The 17,255-nt window shown below is 49.7% G+C and overlaps 1 protein-coding gene across 2 annotated transcripts; it reads right to left on the minus strand.

Moving 5' to 3' along the window:
* Positions 1-9,275: 9,275 nt before the first annotated feature.
* On the minus strand, positions 9,276-15,715 carry LOC100775082 (brain-specific serine protease 4). Of its 2 annotated transcripts, none has more exons than XM_027424892.1 (7): positions 15,645-15,715; positions 13,564-13,775; positions 12,880-12,906; positions 12,256-12,427; positions 11,645-11,922; positions 10,310-10,467; positions 9,276-9,759 (listed from the first exon to the last, which is right to left on the minus strand). In XM_027424892.1, the coding sequence occupies exons 1-7, from the start codon at positions 15,698-15,700 to the stop codon at positions 9,553-9,555; spliced, it is 1,110 nt and encodes a 369-aa protein (XP_027280693.1). In that variant the 5' UTR covers positions 15,701-15,715; the 3' UTR covers positions 9,276-9,552. The 2 variants fall into 2 exon arrangements, with proteins under 2 accessions (XP_027280693.1, XP_035303533.1); XM_035447642.1 differs by lacking the exon at positions 15,645-15,715 and adding an exon at positions 14,534-14,586.
* Positions 15,716-17,255: the final 1,540 nt, after the last annotated feature.

A 17,255-nucleotide genomic window follows, 5' to 3' on the forward strand; every position in this document is an offset into this window, starting at 1 on the left:
TGTGTGTGTGTGTGTGTGTGTGTGTGTTGGCTAGCAGGCTCGTCGGCAGAAGTCTTTAGCTGGTGATTCTCCCCAGCCCCGCTGTAGAATCTAGGTGACAGTTAGATGGAGGGAGTAGGTCACTGGAGGTGGGTCCTTGCAGGTGCACAGTTCTTGACTCCTTCCTGACATGCTCTCTCAGCTTCCATGACTCGTCTTGGCTTCCTGCTCCTGCCACCGTGAACTGTGCCATGAAACTTGAAAACTATGAACCAAAATCAGTCCTCCCTCCCATAAAGTGTTTCTGCCCAGTGTTCTGCCGTTCCCCAGTTCCCACAGGGAACCCAGGCCTCACTGGGCCTCTAGACCTCATCAACCCCTAGGACACTTTCCTGATCCCTGGAAAAGGTAGGGAGGTCTCAGGAGAAAATGGATTTCTGCCGGTGAGAGACTATCTGGTTCAGGTGAAAAAGGAGGAAAACAAAAGAGATCCACATGACCTGCCGAACAAACACGTCAGCAACCGCCATTAGCTAACACTTTGCTAACATTTATGACCATGCAAGGGCATTTTTGGGAATACCAATTGTCCCAAAATGAAAAGACAAAGATTGAACCTGAATAAACTAGGAATAGTTCTTAAGAAAAATAATCAGATTTTCTTGCCAAGCTAGAGAACTGAGTTAGATCACTTGGACCCACAGGAGAGAATAGACTCCAGCAATTTGTCATCTGACTTCACATGTCTGCCATGGCTTGTGCGTCACTACACCAACACACAAAACAAACAAATGATTGTGAATTTTAAAAAACAGTTTTTAAAGAGGCCAGGTGTGTTGCCTTTAGCCTTGGCACTCAGAGGCAGGAGGATCTCTGTGAGTTCCAAGCCAGCCAAGGCTACATGGTGGAGCCCTATCTTAAAACAAACAAACAAACAAATAAAAAAATGCCACACCACTACCACCACCACCAACCCCCACCCCACCCCTCCATAAAAAAACAAGGAATCTAGAACATGTTAAATAGTAGTATATGTTCTGAGAGAAAGAGAAAGCAGGGAGGAAGTGAGATGGAGTGCCGGGAACCACGCTGTAATAGATACCACGGTGACCTGTGAGGAAGTGAACCACAGGTCATGGAGGGAGGAAGAAGCAGCAAGGGCAAGGGCAAGGCCCGGAGGCAAGAGCTTGCCTGTTGTGTTCCAGAAAGCAGGTAGGAAGCCACAGGGCAGCAGTGAGGTGATCAGGAGAGAGAGGCAGGGAGAAGTTCTCAGAGAGGATGCTATCCTTCTGTGTAAAAGAAGCCACCACCGGCTTGGACATCGTCTGACAATGCTGTCTGTTCCTGTTTTTCTTGAGTAGAATTCTAGGTGACTCTTTGTTCACTCAATAGTTAAGACATATGGGTTGTGCCCAATGTTTGTTGATTATAAATAAAGTTGCCATAAATATTTACATATAACATTTTTGTGTGAATCTGTTTTCTTTTCTCACGGATAAATCTTAGAGTAGGATTGCTTCTTGCATGTAAAAATTTACAGGAAATGAAAAAGCAAGTCCAAAGGGCTGTTGGCTTTCGATGTATTTACTTTTGTGTCACTGTGACAATATAACTGTTGACATCAACTTAGAAGAGGAGGAATTGATTTTAGCTCATGGTTTCATCCATGGTCACTTGACCTTATGTGTGGGCACATCCTGGTGTTGTGGAGTCCTGACCCCTAGGATAAGGCCATAGACTCAATCCAATTGTAATTTAAGATTGACTGACTGGCTCAGTCGCTGAGCCAGACTTGAGGTTGCCGTGTGAAGGGGTTCAGGGGAGGACTGTTAAAGGTGAAAACCACAAGAAGACTTTGGGTATCTGCACAAGCAAGCCAGAAGCTATTCTGCTCTGCCAAGATTAGGCATTCAAGGGGACCTCAAAATAGTCCTTCATTGTCTTCACAAGCAGGTTACAGAAGCCAGAAAGCAGTTAGTCATATCTTAACATGCAGATGGTCAAGGCTGTTCATTTCTGGGTGGGGGTCACTGAGTCAGGTTACTAGGAACTTATTTTTCAGGGACTGAAGTCAAAGACAAACGGCCCGTTGGTACCAAGATGGATGCCTGGCATAAAATGGAGTTTCTTCAGCTATCACAGTGGCAGTGGAAGTGTGTGATAGGGCAGAACAGTGAACTTCACCAATGACCATCAACAAAGAAGGAATGAGGGTCTTCCCTCCTCTCCCCTGTTATTCCCCCTGGGCGCCAGCCCATGGGTGACGGTGCACACACTCAGGGTGTCTTTCCCCCTAGTTAATCCTCTCCGTAAATGATCTCATCCGGAGGTGTGCTTTCCCAGAATCCTAGGTGACTCAAAATCCGGTCAAGCAGACAGTGAAGATCCATCCATCAGCAAGCAGTTTGAAACCCTGTCATTCCACATCCGGTGAGGCAGCAAATGAACAGTTGCAAGGATGGACCCTTACTATTGATAAGAAGAGAAATGTGTTAGTGGGGGGGAGGCTTGGAAGAGAGTGGTAGGGTTTGGGTTGAGCAGCTGATGGGCACAGGTGGAGAGCTTTTCCTTGGGATGCTGTGAAAGCAGATGTTCCACCCAAGGAGTGAATATAAGTTAGTGAAACAGGACAGAAGTCCAAGGGCTGTGTGGGGCTCTGTCACTGGGGATCAGAAAGGAGATCAAATCACCCAGATGCCCTCATTCATAACACCTAGACCTCTGTAACTTCAGGACTGGCCTTTACTGTACAGTTGAAGCTTTCTAATTCTTAAAATCTTCCTGCAAATTCAAAACTCTTATTGAAGCAAATATGTTATTAAGAAAACACTTTGCAGGGCTGGAGAGGTTAAGAGCACTGACTGCTCTTCCAGAGGTCCTGAGTTCAATTCCCAGCAACCACATGGTGGCTCACAACCATCCGTTATGAGATCTGGTGCCCTTTTCTGGCCAGCAGGCATGTAGGCAGAACACTATATACATAATAAATAAGTCTTTAAAAAAAAAAGAAAGGAAGGAAGAAAACACTTTGCTATAAATAAAGAATAATATAACCAACCGTCAGATCTAGAGGAAATGGCATTTCCCCAAATTCTGGGGGTTAGATGAAGGTCAGCATTCCTCAGGAACTTGTGAAGCTGGTTCCCCTCCACAAAAAGGAGCCATTTCCCTTTTCACTGGCAGACTGGACAAAAGGCCAACTGTGGCACCTAGCAGCATACAAAGTGCATGCTGGCCTCCAGGCTCCTTTAGTATCTCAAGCACCTGCTACACATTTCAGAGTCGAGGCTAGCATCCTAACCCTTCTCACTTCCTCTCCCGCCTAAACTCCTCCTCCTCCTGCTACTCATTCTCCTTATAACCCTGCTGTGTCAGCTATGCCTACTCTCTTTGTCTTTATCTCTTACTCCCCAACCCTCACCACACACACACTCACACACTCACACACACACACACACACACACTCACACACACACACACACAGACACACACACACACAGACACACACACACACACACAGACACACACACACACACACCACACACACACAGACACACACAGACACACACACACACACACACACACACACACTCACACACACACACACACACACACACACACACACACACACACACACACACACACACTTCTCTTCTGGCCATGTTCAGTCCTGGTGTGGACCACATGGCGACCATTGCTGCTTGACTAAGTTGCAGCATTTCGACTTTGCAGATCACAATTCGCCAGCACATTTTTTAATGATTCTATTATGTATTATGGAGTTTCCCTTATGCCTTTTCCTTTGGGAAATTTTTTCGGGCCTTGAAGGATGAAGATGTATAAAATGGAAGCCTCTTAAAACAAAATAATTATCTGGAAAAAAATCCCCACCATTGTGGAACCACATAGCATAATAACTCTGTCTGCTCCCACACATATTAACACCAAGCTTCTAGAAATTTTAGATAAGTAACACATGCATAATGAGTTAAGGTATATTTGATAATCATGATTTATAAATTCCCAATGTCTATTCATGTTCACAGTAATATTTGTCTAGCTCTGTCTTTGCTCACTTTAAGCTTTAGCTATTTGGATAAAATGAACCATACAAAAAAACTACAATATTTTATAATGGAGTGTCTGGTCACCCTGAGAAAGCCTTTTTTCCAAGGTCAGGCATTTAGATAAGAGTCCCCATTCCCTCAGGGTCTTTTTGTGGGGGGTTGGTTTTTCAGTACAGGGTTCCTCTGTGTAGCTTTGGAGCCTATCCTGGCACTCACTCTAGAGACCAGGCTGGACTTGAACTCACAGAGATCCGCCTGCCTCTGCCTCCCGGGTGCTGGGATTAAAGGCGTATGCTACCAACGCCCAACCTTCCCTCAGGGGCTTAAAGAAAGTTCCTGTTTTCTACAAAGGCAGTCATCCTCCTCTGGAGACTGTGGCACTTTCACTAACATGACTGTGGTGCCTTCTAACTTAGCTTCCTCGATCCCTGACCACCAGCTACACCCCAGCTCACACTCCCCTTTCTCTCATTAACCCTTTGTACAATGGTAGAGTATAAAGGTATAGCCTTTCTTCAGTCAAATTGCAGCCATCCAGATTTACCCTCATGTTAGTCTCCTCCTTCCTTTGGCCGACTCTACACCTCCTCTTTGGGACCTGAACCCCCTGGAGATGGTATCCAGCACAGCCTACTACTTTCTCCCTCTTCTCTGGACTCTTTGTGATGCCTCTGGCTGTTCTCTTTCTCCTTCCTCTTAACCAGGTGATGGAGTGGGTCACGCTGTCAGTTTAGACACCAACAACTAGGGGTAGCTTAAGGAAAGAAAAGCAGACAGCAGGGAGCTCCCTAGAGTAAAGGGATCCAGCTGCATCGTCTCATCCATGGCTTTGGAGTGTTTGTTCACTGCCATTGTTGTATTAGTCACTGTCCTCTTTGTGGCAAATTACCTGATCAAAGAGATCCAAGGGAGAAAGGGCTTATTTTCCATCCTGGTTTGAGGTTACAGTTCCCTTGATGGAGGGAACACTGGGCTCTTGGAGCAACTGGTCACATGGTAAAGAGAACAAAGCAGAGGCCTGGAGAGATGGCTCAGAGGTTGGGAGCGTTGACTGCTTTTCCAGAGGTCCTGAGTTCGATTCCCAGCAACCACATGGTGGCTCACAACCATCTGTGATGAAATCTGGTGCCCTCTTCTGGTGTACAAGCATGCATGCAGATAATTGTATACATAATAAATAAAATCTTTTTTTAAAAAAAAAAAGAGAAAGAACAAAGCAATAAATGTCAAGTCATTTACTCCCCACTTACTTAAGCTGCCCAGGAACCCAACTCAAGAGCAGTGCCAACCCCACACAACATTCAGGCCTTCCCACCTCAGCTAACCCAAGATAGCATCCCCCTCGCATCCTCAGAGGCCCACCTCCCAGGGGATTCTAGAGCTCATCAAATTCACAATTGAGATTAAGGGTCACAGGTGTCAACTTGTAACCTCGTGGTCATAAAACAATTGCTGACATTTAGACATTGCATCTGCATCCGTGACTAAAGGTAAGCTCATGGGAATGGATGTCCCCAGAGTATGACCTTTTATCAGAGAAATCTTGCAACCAAACTTTGCATGGGGTTGGAGGGACGTTCCCCTCAAAAGCTCATAATTCGAGGAAAGAGCCAGGAGAGGAGTGGGGGAGGGGGACCCCCACCCAAACCTCAGGGCCACTGCAGGCAGTGTTCTTACAGCGATGACTTTTGTCACAGGCCAGAAGGTCCCCAGCCAGCACTGAGAGGATGTCAGAGCTGGCTGAAGGAAAGGCACATTTGCTAGTCAGGGTGTCAACCCTCTAAGACTGCCCAACAGTCCAAGGTCTCCATCTGCAGCCCCCAGTGAGTTTTATGGCTCCTTATCCAGAGAGGACATGTTCAGGGCAAGCCCTTCTTGGACCAGAGTCCTATGTGTACAGTGAGGCCTGAAGATATGGCCTAGTACTCTGATCTGGAGCAGGAGTCACAGAACTGATGGACTGTGTAGGACATGGGACCCTTGCTAGAGAGTCACCCATGTTGGGAGGAGTAAAAAAAAAAAATCCCAGTACACTCATAAACTGGCCACCAACTCCCCTCTTCACATCCTAGCCTTCCCTGGAGTCCTGGTCTCCATGGACCCATCGTGCTGTCACCATCTTGGTAGAAATGAAGATACCCTAAAGAGAAACTTGCATCCTTCCCTTTGACTATCAGACTACTGGACTTGAGAAATAGGGATTTTGCCAAGAATCTCGTGCTGCCAAAAGCAAAAGGTAAAAGCCTGGTGCCAGCCTGGCATGTCTCTGAAAAGAGAATTCATTCATACAGCTTTTCCAGTTGGTCAGGCCATGTTGACCAAGAGACTGGAGCTGAATGAGTGACAGGCAGGACTGAAAGCATGAAAAGGGAGAGGAGCCCCTCACCCGGAATCTAGATGAAGCCTCTTGCCAGTCAGAACACGAGAAACCAGAACAACTAAGAACTAACTGCTTGAGTCCTTTGTCTCTTTGCAGTTGTAAACTAGGAATTTCTCCAAAAACCTCAGTCAGTGAAAACCATATCCTAAACCCTTAGGGCTTATTGTTACAGTTCCATCTGAGGCATCACCAGGGCCCCTATAATTCCAATTATCATAAGAGATTACAAGTGTATACAGGAACCTGGGGGCTTCTTAGCAATCTTTTGAGATTTAAGTTGAAAATGGCCAAAATTGAACATGTGGCCAACACTAAGACAGCCAGTTGCTACTGTCTTTCTTGAGTGTGTTACTTTTCTGTGAGTTCTGAGAAGCCCACACTCTTACCTCCCAGTGCATCTTGCTTTCTTACGAGGAATTCTTTCTCTCTTAACACAAATATTTAAAGTCTATACTAAAATACCTTTAATAAAATCCCTGTTGCTAGAGAGATGGCTCACTGTAACTCCAGATCCAGAGGATTCAACACCCTCTCCTGGCCCTTGTGGGCACTACATGCATGTGGTACTCAGCACACACAAGCAGGCAACACTATACATGTAAAATAAATATAAGTAAATCTCTAAAATATGAGATCTCCAACTCTGTTTCATTCATACCATCTAGTCCTGAAATTATTTTCAGCCTTGAAACCATAAATCCTGGTTTGGCATCAAGGTCCCTAAAAGATTAGAGAAATTCAGGCTGGCAAGACATGGATCAGTGGATAGAAGTGATTGCTTTGCCAGCCTGTTCGCCTGAGTTTAAGGTAGAAGGAGAGAAAACTACCCTTTGACCTTCATGCACCTACATACACATACACACACACACACACACACACACACACACACACACACACACACACACACGATTAATTAATTAATTAGCTAGTTATTTAATTCTAAGAAAGATGGGGAGGGGGGGAATCCAGACGGCTGAAGAGGACAATTTGGTGTTGTGTCTATGTCCCCTCAGCACTGACAGGATCACATTTTGACCAGGATATCATATCTCTTGTCCTCTATTTAAACCTAAACGTCATGTCAGTACCCCAAAGATGACCTTAGGGGCATCAGCTTTCCTTATTTATTGTTCTTCTCAGTGTGGCCACATTGGAAAAGATCCCTTATCTCTTGTTTGTTTATTTGACCTATTGAAGACTGGCGGTGAAGCTGCTGGGACACTCAGGACTGATCTATGCTTTGGGAAATGTTGGAGTCTGACTTCCCATAGACAAAGGCCACCACCATCTTACCTAAGCATTAGCCATTGATGGGGGCCTCGGGTAGCCGTTGAAGGGACTTCAGTAAGGATGATAATGGAGAGAGAATGTGAGAAATAAGCACGGCACACAGGCCTGGGGAAAACGGGACCAGAGTAAAGGTGCAAAGGATAGAAACAGGACAGAGGGGAAAACTAGAGAAAGAGAAGAATAAAAGAGTCGGCAAGAACCAAGGCAGGGAAGGGGGTGAGGGCTCTGGCAGCAAGACACTGCCAGCTCTGAAGATGGAGGAGGATAGAGTAGAGGTGGGTAAGGCTTGAGGATAGAAGGAGCAACCGGGGAGAGGGAAGGAGAGGGGCCTTCAAGGGAGGGCTGGGAGATGGGGGGTAAGGGGACAATTACAGATAGAGGGAACTAGGTCACAAGAGGAGAGGCTATGGGGACTCAGCCAGGCATGTGCTGGGACATGGGACACCTGAATCACCAAGCACTCCCAGGCTGCAGCCCTTACAAGCAGGTGGCCAGTTTGTGCTGTTTGTTTTTAAACAACATTTATTGCTTTCTAACAATAAAAGAAAAGAAATCAAAACAACACAGGACAGGTGCAGCTCATGGTTGGGGGGGGGGGAACTTGCCTCACACTTAAGAGGCCCTGGGTGTCACCTCTGATGTGTGTGGATGGAACAATGGGGACAAGTGTTTCAGAACTGGGGTGTCTGCAAAGCAGAGAGGACACACAAACCTGGAGAGCCTTCTCATAGACATGGTACCCCTGTCGTTCTGACAGGAGACATTGGCAAAGTTGTCTTAGTCACCTGTTGGAGCTGGCTGTCTTCTGGCCTTTGTTTTGGGTGACTCTCCAGGTATCAATCACTATAAAGTTCACACTCATCCAGCCTCTTTGACCCAGTCACCACAGATCAGCTGTGAGGAATCCAAGCCCAGCCTGGGGAAAAGGTGCCATCAAGTGGAGGACTCAGGGCCTGAGCTGCAGGGCTGAGGGGCAGCAGACATTAGCCCATGACATTGTGGCAGCCGCAGACCCTCTCACAGCCTGGCCCAAGCTGTCATCATACTCCTCCATCCTCCAAGGGACAGGTGAGGTGACTCAAGTCTGCTGCCTGAGTGTTTTGCACCTCTTGGTGGAGAGGAATTTGTGGCTTCAGTGGAGAGTCACGGATGAGTCAGTTGCACAGGTGTAGCTACTCACCCAAATCAGGGAGACGAGGTCTGACAGAGGTTGGCCCGGACAATTTGCTTCAAGTGCAACTCACTCTGAGTCTTGCTAGAGAGGCCTGATCTGGCCTCAAGAGGAGCCAATCCCCATTCCCACAGAGATAAGCTCCTAGCCCTGCCTTAGTGGGGATCCCAACCCTGTACTCCTCAGTATAGCACAGCCAAGTCCTCGGGTCACAGTCTCCTGCCTCCTTCCTACCTGCTGCCTCAGAGAAAAGGCTAGCAAGAGCAAGGATAGGCCAAGAGTCCGAGCTAGAGCTGTGGCCAGGCCTACACCCAACTTCACATCAACATTTTTGTCCCAACTGGATTCTTGTGTCAGCATCCCCATACATGGAGGAAAAAACAAGAAGTGAGAATAAATAATTTATTGAAACTGGAATAAATACGTGACATGGTTACAAATAACTGTAAAAAAAAATCACACACACACACACACACACACACACACACACACACACACACACACACACACACACACAACAGCATCCTTGATTGAGGGGCGGGGCCTTGGCGGGCCGGGACTTCCCTCCTCCTGCTCTCCGTGCAGGCCGCTGGCGCCCCCCGGAGGTAGAAGACATATTTACAGCAGAGAGACCAGCAAGAGGCTGTTCATCTCCAGATCCCAATTTAGGAGCTCCCGGTGTCCCCACTGTCCGTCAAGTGCCCGCGCAGCTGCACCCCTTGCACAATCCTCTGCACCCAGGAGCGGTGAGCTAGGAGGCTGGTATAGACACCGGGCCGGTTGCGTTCTGCGCAGCCCTCTCCCCAGCTGATAATGCCAGTCAGTAGCCAGGCGTCATCCACCTGGCACATCAAGGGACCCCCAGAGTCGCCCTGCAGACAAGAAGGGGAAGTCAGGCATCCACACTGGCAGGCAGTGCGCAGAGCCCAGGTGTTCTTGGAGACTGCAGTCTGTGGAGACCCTGGAAGAACAGGCCTTCGGAACAGAACCACTTCTGGTGGCATGTTCTCCCCACAACCACAGGGAGCAGAAGATGAGGCCACTTCTGTTTTACAGGTTTAGAAAGTCCTTATAACAATTGGCAATGTGGGCACTGCAGCCGGGACGCATGCTGGCCACCTCAAGGCTAACTGCTCCACCATCCTCCTATTCTCATTCAGTCATGAGCCTGTCCCCAGAGGACAAGAGTTCTGAACCACCAGGCTCTCCTCGGAATACCAGCTGCCAAGCTGAGGTGTCACAGCATCGAGGTTCTGTACACAACCCTTTTTGTAAACAAGAAAACGACCGGCATAGCCAGGGAAAAGGGGGCCCAGGCAGAGGTGGGAGAGGTTGTTCCTCAGGAGATTCTGAGGGAGGAAGCATAGACACGATGGAGCTTTTGGGCCTCCCAGTTGGGGTGGACAAAGGGTGGGCTCTCACCAGACAGGCATCCCGCTCCCCTTCCAGGTAACCAGCACACAGCATGTCTTCAGTGATGGCTTCCTGCCCCGCACCCCGCCAGTACAAGCGTTTGCAGAGTTCTGAGTCGATGATGGGCACCTTCAGCTTCTGAAGGGTCTGCGGCTGGGGCAGAGGCTCTGGAAACAGAAGGAGAGAGAGAGTCGGCCCAGTGCACATTAAGTCCCCTCTATTCACCCAGCAGTATTTCTCAAAGGTAAACAGATCAGCGCTACTGAGCTTCCCAAGGTGTGTTCAGGAAACCCCACGCCCAGGCTCCCACCTCTGGACCCACTGAATTCAAACATGGATTCTCTGTCTTCAGTAAGCTCCTTGACACCCACTGAGGGCTCACAAACAGAACGATGTTTTTAGACTCCACTCTTGTTTTTCCTGAAAGGGCAGGGTATTTGGTATCCGCTGTATTCAGGATTTCATCAGTCCCACATCCTCCCTGGAGATAGGCTGTAGACCCCCAAGGAAAGGCTGCAACTGCAGAGTTCTAGCTTCTGCCCATGCCTGAACAATTCTCTGGGCCCAGGTTAAGGCTCTGTCTTTCCTGTTGTCGATACCCAGTTTCTCCTTCCTGGGCTCTGCTGTGTAATCTTTGACAGATGATTTCTGTTTGTTTGGGCTACCCCAGGCTTTGTCTCACTAGCTACCATCTGCCTTTCTTTTGCTTCTCTCTGCCTCTATCTTTCATCTGGTTTGTGATTATAGATGGTATTTTCCAAACCTCCAGAATTGGTTTGAAAATTGTGTTTTATGACATTTCCTCCTGGGAATTTTGCTTGCAATTCAGAGATGCTGCCACCAGGGGCGACTGTTCCCATTTGGAAATGATAGTGTTGATTACATTTCCATCTTACCACCCATTCCCGCCATTTCTACCCAGTCTTGTGTCAATAACTTTGCAAATACCTGACCCCCTCTCTCTTTCTGGCTGTCCTGGAACTCACTCTGGAGACCAGGCTGGCCTCGAACTCACAGAGATCCGCCTGCCTCTGCCTCCCGCGTGTTGGTATTAAAGGAGTGCGCCACCACTCATAGCTTTTTCTTCCTTCCTTCCTTTTTGGTTGTTGTTGTCGTTACTATTGTTGCTTTAAAAGATAGCCAAAGATCCTTTTCAACTAGGATGACCTAAAATTGACAGCTGAGTTCTTGTGACTTCACGTCCCTAGCTCCCAACTCATCTTTAGTTGTCTCTAATGTACACAGGACTCTACCCTCTCCTACCCCTGGTATCTGTATCTGAGTGGCATCCACCTTCTGTCCCCAGCTATCCCCAGCCTCTCTGGAGTTAGAGGGGAACCACACCTCCATCACGGATACTCCCCCAGCCTGCAATCCAGCAGTCAGTGTTGGGAGGGAGCCGGACAGAGGAGTCAGGCAGGCAGATGGGCAGGATCCTCTCAGAGAACTGAATGGAGTGTTCCAGGCGCACCAGGGCAATGTCTGCACGGGTTCCCTCCTTCCAAGAATACCTGGGGTGGGGCAGCACCCAAGCAATACCCACTTGCTGGGACCTTGGACCTGGGTTTCCCAGCTGCCAGGCCCCCAACAATATTGAGAACAGAGATGGCTTATCCACACTGCTGCAAGGAAAGAGAAAGAGGGAAATGTCAAAGAGAGGACACCGGGTCACAATGGCAACCAAGATCCCTGGACAGCTCAGACAGCCCAGAGTCTGAGGCAGGAAGCATGAACTAGAGAGTCAAGAGCAAGCCTGATTTCACATACTTTTTTTTTTTTTTTTTTTTTTTTTTTTTTGGTTTTTCAAGACAGGGTTTCTCTGTGACTTTGGAGACAGTCCTGGAACTAGCTCTTGTAGACCAGGCTGGTCTCGAACTCACAGAGATCTGCCTGCCTCTGACTCCTGAGTGCTGGGATTAAAGGCGTGTGCCACCACTGCCCGGCTTTTCACATACTTCTTGAAGCAGTGTGCAGCAGTGACCACCCAGCGGTTGGTGAGAAGGGAGCCTGCACAGTGGTGGGAGCCATTCTTGAGGATGCTAACAATCCAAGGCCACTGGGCATCCATGCTGTCCTCTCCACCCACGATTCGGTTCAGCTGCTGAGGCTTTCCACAGTCTGGGGACACTGGCAGAAGGGATGGGATTTCCTGTCATTCAGCAGACACAGTTGTCTTCTGACTCACCTATCAACCTCCCTCTAAACCCTCCAAGGTCTCGAGCCTGTGCCCCAGCCCAGCATCTACTACAGGGTGAGTCCCTGCCCTGTCCCTGTCCTCTTTAGCTACCAGAGGACTGGCCCTTTCCTCCCTTTCTCCACCCTTTAGCTGGCCTTCCCTTCCATCCCCTTAACCTTGATTTCTTTGGTTCTCTTGGCTTTTAACCCTTCTATCTTCCAGTCTTTCCTCCTCTAGGTCCATCAGCTTTTCTACGCCCCGCCCCCAAGCTCTTCTTTCCTATACTCCTTCCTCTTCAACGTCATGCTGCCCTCTGACCGCAGTTTCCACTTCTGACCTACACCGCAGAGTGACATACAGAGGCTGCCCGTACCACCCCCCACCCCAGCCTGCTCACACTCACCAGGGATGCGGACAGCACTGCGGGTAGCTGAAGGCAAAATAGGAGAGAGGGTCAGGCCCAGTAGTGAGGAGCCCTGCACGCCATGCCCAGGGCATCTCCCACCTCTCAAACAGACTCATCCTGGGCCCTCAGCACTGCTCCCTGCCCCCCATCTCCCCTCCCACTCACACACACCCCCACACACTCCTGAAGCCCTTCTTGGGACAAACATCTTCTGACCCCTGCCTCCCAGCCCACCAGTATTCTTTCCACCTTCCTAAAAACAGGACGAGAGCCTAAAACACGCACACCCAGCCCCCACGAAAGCCGGGGAAGTTGTTCTTCCAGAAGAGAAGTAGACCCAAAATGGAAACCATAGAGGAGGAAACAGAAGATGGAGGTCAAAGGGAAGTGACCCTGACAGGTATGATGACCCACAAGGATGAGAGAGGAGTTCCTGGACAAGCGCTTCGACCAGAGCACTCACCCGCATCCAATCCTCATAGCTGCTGGGGAAACTGGGGTTCAGAGCATGGAGCTAAACAGCATGGCAGAGGAAGGGGACAGAGACAAATACAATGGATAGAGGGAGAGCAATCTCAAGGGAAGGTGCTAAGTCCAGAGGCAGGCAAGGAGGAGGGCCTGTGGGCAGGAAGGCGGAGGAAAGAGAGGAGGCGGGGAGGGGCAGCAGGCTTTGAGGCTCACCTGTGGAAGTCAGAAGCACCAGAAAGATTATCATCCTGAATTGGTTCCCACCCAGTGCTGGGGGAGGTCTGGAAATCACCGCGGCTGGTAGGGGTGGAGCCCCAGCAAAGCTGCTGGCCATCTCCAAGGACCTAAGGGCTGTGACGGTTGGGACTGGCAGGGCGGGTGGCTGTAGTGTGTAGGGCTCCGTACAGGTCGCCCCAGGTTTTATCCTGTGAGGAGGAATGCTGTTGAACCAGTCCCCACCTAGTGACTGGGCCACCCAGACTGTGGGTCAGGGAGGAGGTGGGGCTGCCAGGAGGAAGCAACTGGTTACTGGGGCCAGGGGCAGTAACTGGATGGGAGACTCAGGCTCATGCTCCATCTGTGTGCCCAGGGTACATCCTGTAGAGGGTCACCCTGTTGACTACCTAGGGTCTGTCGTTTTCTTTGACTGTCCAGGTAAACAGAGATCCCTGTAGCTTGCATTTGGAGTAAGAAGTGGTTCAGCCTGGAGTGGCTCCAGATGGGGTAGAGAGTGTTAGGAGCCCCTGGGGCCTTTGGCTGAGGATTGCCAGGGCGACCTTGCTCCTTAACGGCCCATGTCCAACACCCTGGCTGCTTCCATGACTCAATCTAAACACTTGGAGTCCTGGAATCCCGTTAGCCCACTTCCCTGAAAGCTGTGACTCAGGCCCCAAGGTGGAGGGCATGATGGCCTCGGCCATTTGGCCAAGCTGTCCCTGGAGCTTCCTCCCAGTTGTCACTGCAGGTGAACCTCAGGTGACTCATTTCTTGCGTGAACTGTAGGGAGCACGCCAACCCCAGAGCAGGAGCCACAGCCTATGCCCTCTTCCCCTACCCCCCACACACTTGGTCACATCCTGGGACCCCCACAAAGGGCCATGGAGCTGGGCTTTGGGAAGCTGGGGTGCTGTGGGCCGGTGTGGATTGTTCCTGAGTCAGTGTCCTGCATTTGTGCCCACCTCACCTCAAGCAGGGACCCCCAACATCCTCCCAGACGAACATGTCCTTCTGCCCAATGTGAGTTTCTAAGATCAGACCTGCTTGTGGGAGGAAATAAGGCCGAATAGAAACAATACTGCAGTCTGAGGCTCTGCACCCCACATTGTGCAGTCCCCAAGTCCCCCAAGACAAGAAAGAAAGAAAGAAAGAAAGAAAGAAAGAAAGAAAGAAAGAAAGAGGAGAAGGAAGGAAGGAAAGAAGGGAGGGAGGAAGGGAAGGAGGGAGGAAGACTGAGCTGGCTCAGGGAAGTCAATAGACTGGCTGGTCACTAGGTCAACATGGGAGTTCATTGTCCCCAGCAGAATCAGGTGCCTGACCCTCTTTGATGCAGGTCATATGCCTAAAGAAAAGACCCTGAACTTAGCTGCCCAAGATTAAGTGTGGAAACAGGGACAGTAACATTGTTCCCAGGGAAAGAAAAAGGTTGATCTCTTTCTGACTCTGGGCCAGCCACAGCTCTCTTGGGAGTTCCCTGCCGTGTGTCTCCAAGCAGTCCACAGTTGGCCCTGTAGAGCTTTGTGCTGCCCACCTCGGTTGTTTGGCCCAGTTAGCACATGGATGCCCCCTCTCGGGCAAGGCATCCCCCTTGCTTGGGTACCTTGGGCTGCAAACAGACTGGGATGTGTGCTATGCGCCATTGTGTAGAGAAGGAGGCAGGAGAGAGGTCAGGGTCAACCTGCAGGCAAGATGAGGCAGAGAGAGCCCCTGCCCCACCCCATACCAAACATGCAAAATGTGTGGCCTCAGGAGCCCCAGGGGTGCATTCTTCTCCCTCATATGACTGTGGGTGTCACTACAGGAGCAGCCAAGATGAGGCTAGCTTCTCTAGACACCCCCAAGGCTATAGAGCAAACATGGAGGAACATTTGCCTTGCCATGGTCCCCTTCAGGGCCACTTCTGCACCCTGGCTGCTCTCACACTTCTGTAACCCACTCCCTTGTGACACGGAGGGCCTTGCCACCCCAATTCATTCCACAAACGTTTCTTGGGCCCCTGCTGTTTGGCAAGCCGTGTGCTAGGTCACTGGGACACTCAGTGAGGAGTGGGGTTCAGGTCCGTCACCCAAGAAACTCACATCTCCCAGGGTGGGAGGCAGGAGATGAGTAGTAGCTGTGAGGTGGGCTGTAGCATGGATTGTGTTGTGACTCCTTGAGGAGAGGGTGTCTCCCCGAGCCATTCTCAGATCCAAGCCTGTTGCCCACTGCACACTGGATTTCAGTAGATGTTTGTTGAATGAATATGTGATTGTAGAAGATAAGAGGCTGGAGACCAATAGCTGCAGCCTCCTGCCTCTGCATTTCCTCTGTATTTTCTGAGTCATTGCCCTGGGGACCTAAGAGGCACATCCCCAGTATGTTGCCTCTTTTGAGATGGGTGGCCAGGAAGAAGCCCTGAGCACGAGGGCTCTGTGGGAGGCAAAGGAAGTCTAAGAAGCAAGATAGAGATTTCCTGGTACAAGCTCTGGAAGATGACCCCACTCCCCCACCCTACAGGGCCAGATCTACGGTTCCTAGGATGTGAAGAACCAGTCCCTGAAGTACAGGGATGGAGCCCCTGGCATGATTCAACATTCAGCAAAATATTTACTGAGGGCCTCCATGTGCCAGACTCACACCCAGCATCCCAGCTGGGCATCTTTACACTACGCAAGAGATGGATGAGGTACCCAGCCCTGCCACCCACACCACAGTCCTTGCCAGCATGCTCAGGGATACCAGCCAATTCACACTGAGGTGTTGATGACTGATAGAGCTTTGGGAGCATTTACATGCTAAGAACAGCTGGAGCTGACAATGCTGAAGCCAAAAACATGACTCACCAGCGGTGGCGGTTCAGATGTGGGCATGGGAGTCAGGGGACATAGTCTGAGCAAGGTTATCCATTCTTTATCCAACCAAAGGCTACAGGACACCACCTTCTCCTGCTGGGACTTGTACTGAGTCTCAGGGTCATCCAAGGAAATAAACCACAACCCATTAAGTGAGTCAGCCAGCCGGCATAACTGCTCACCAGGGTTGGGGGATCAGGGAGGGGGACACTGACCTTAGTGACAAACCAAAACAATACCTGCTCTGGTGACTTAAATGGAACTGAAAAGTAAGTGAATCCACCAGGGGTGGTGTCTCTTGCCTGCAATCCCAGCACAGGGGAGGCTAAAGCCAGAACATCTCTGCAAATGCAATGCCAGCCTAGGCTCCGTAGTGAATTCTAGACGAGCCTCAGCTGCAACATGAGAACCTGTCTCGAAAGGGTATGATGGTAGGGATATAGCTCACTCAGTTATTAGAATATTTAGTTTGCACAAAGGCCTACTTCAAACCCCACATGCATCACATGAAACTGGATATGGTGTCACATGCCTGTAATCACAGCACTTGGGAGGTGAAGACTGGAGGATCAGAGACTCAGAGTGATCCTTGGCTTCAAGGTGAGTTCAAGGCCCATCCTGGACTACATGAGACCTTGACTCAAAAAACACAACAAAGTGAAATAACAAGTCACTTGTTCTAGTGGATGCCAGGCACTTCCCAGTTGACTGAAGTTTTTTTTATACCACCGCCATGGGCCTCAGTCCATCTACCTGTGAAAAGAATCAGCCAGCAGCATCACGGCCTCATGAGAAAAGGCTGAATGGCTAAGAAGGGCTGAAGGCTTTGCAGGATATGATGATCAATCTTCATTGGCT

Source organism: Cricetulus griseus, chromosome 7 (assembly GCF_003668045.3).
Source record: "Cricetulus griseus strain 17A/GY chromosome 7, alternate assembly CriGri-PICRH-1.0, whole genome shotgun sequence".
Classification (NCBI taxonomy): Eukaryota; Metazoa; Chordata; class Mammalia; order Rodentia; family Cricetidae; genus Cricetulus; species Cricetulus griseus.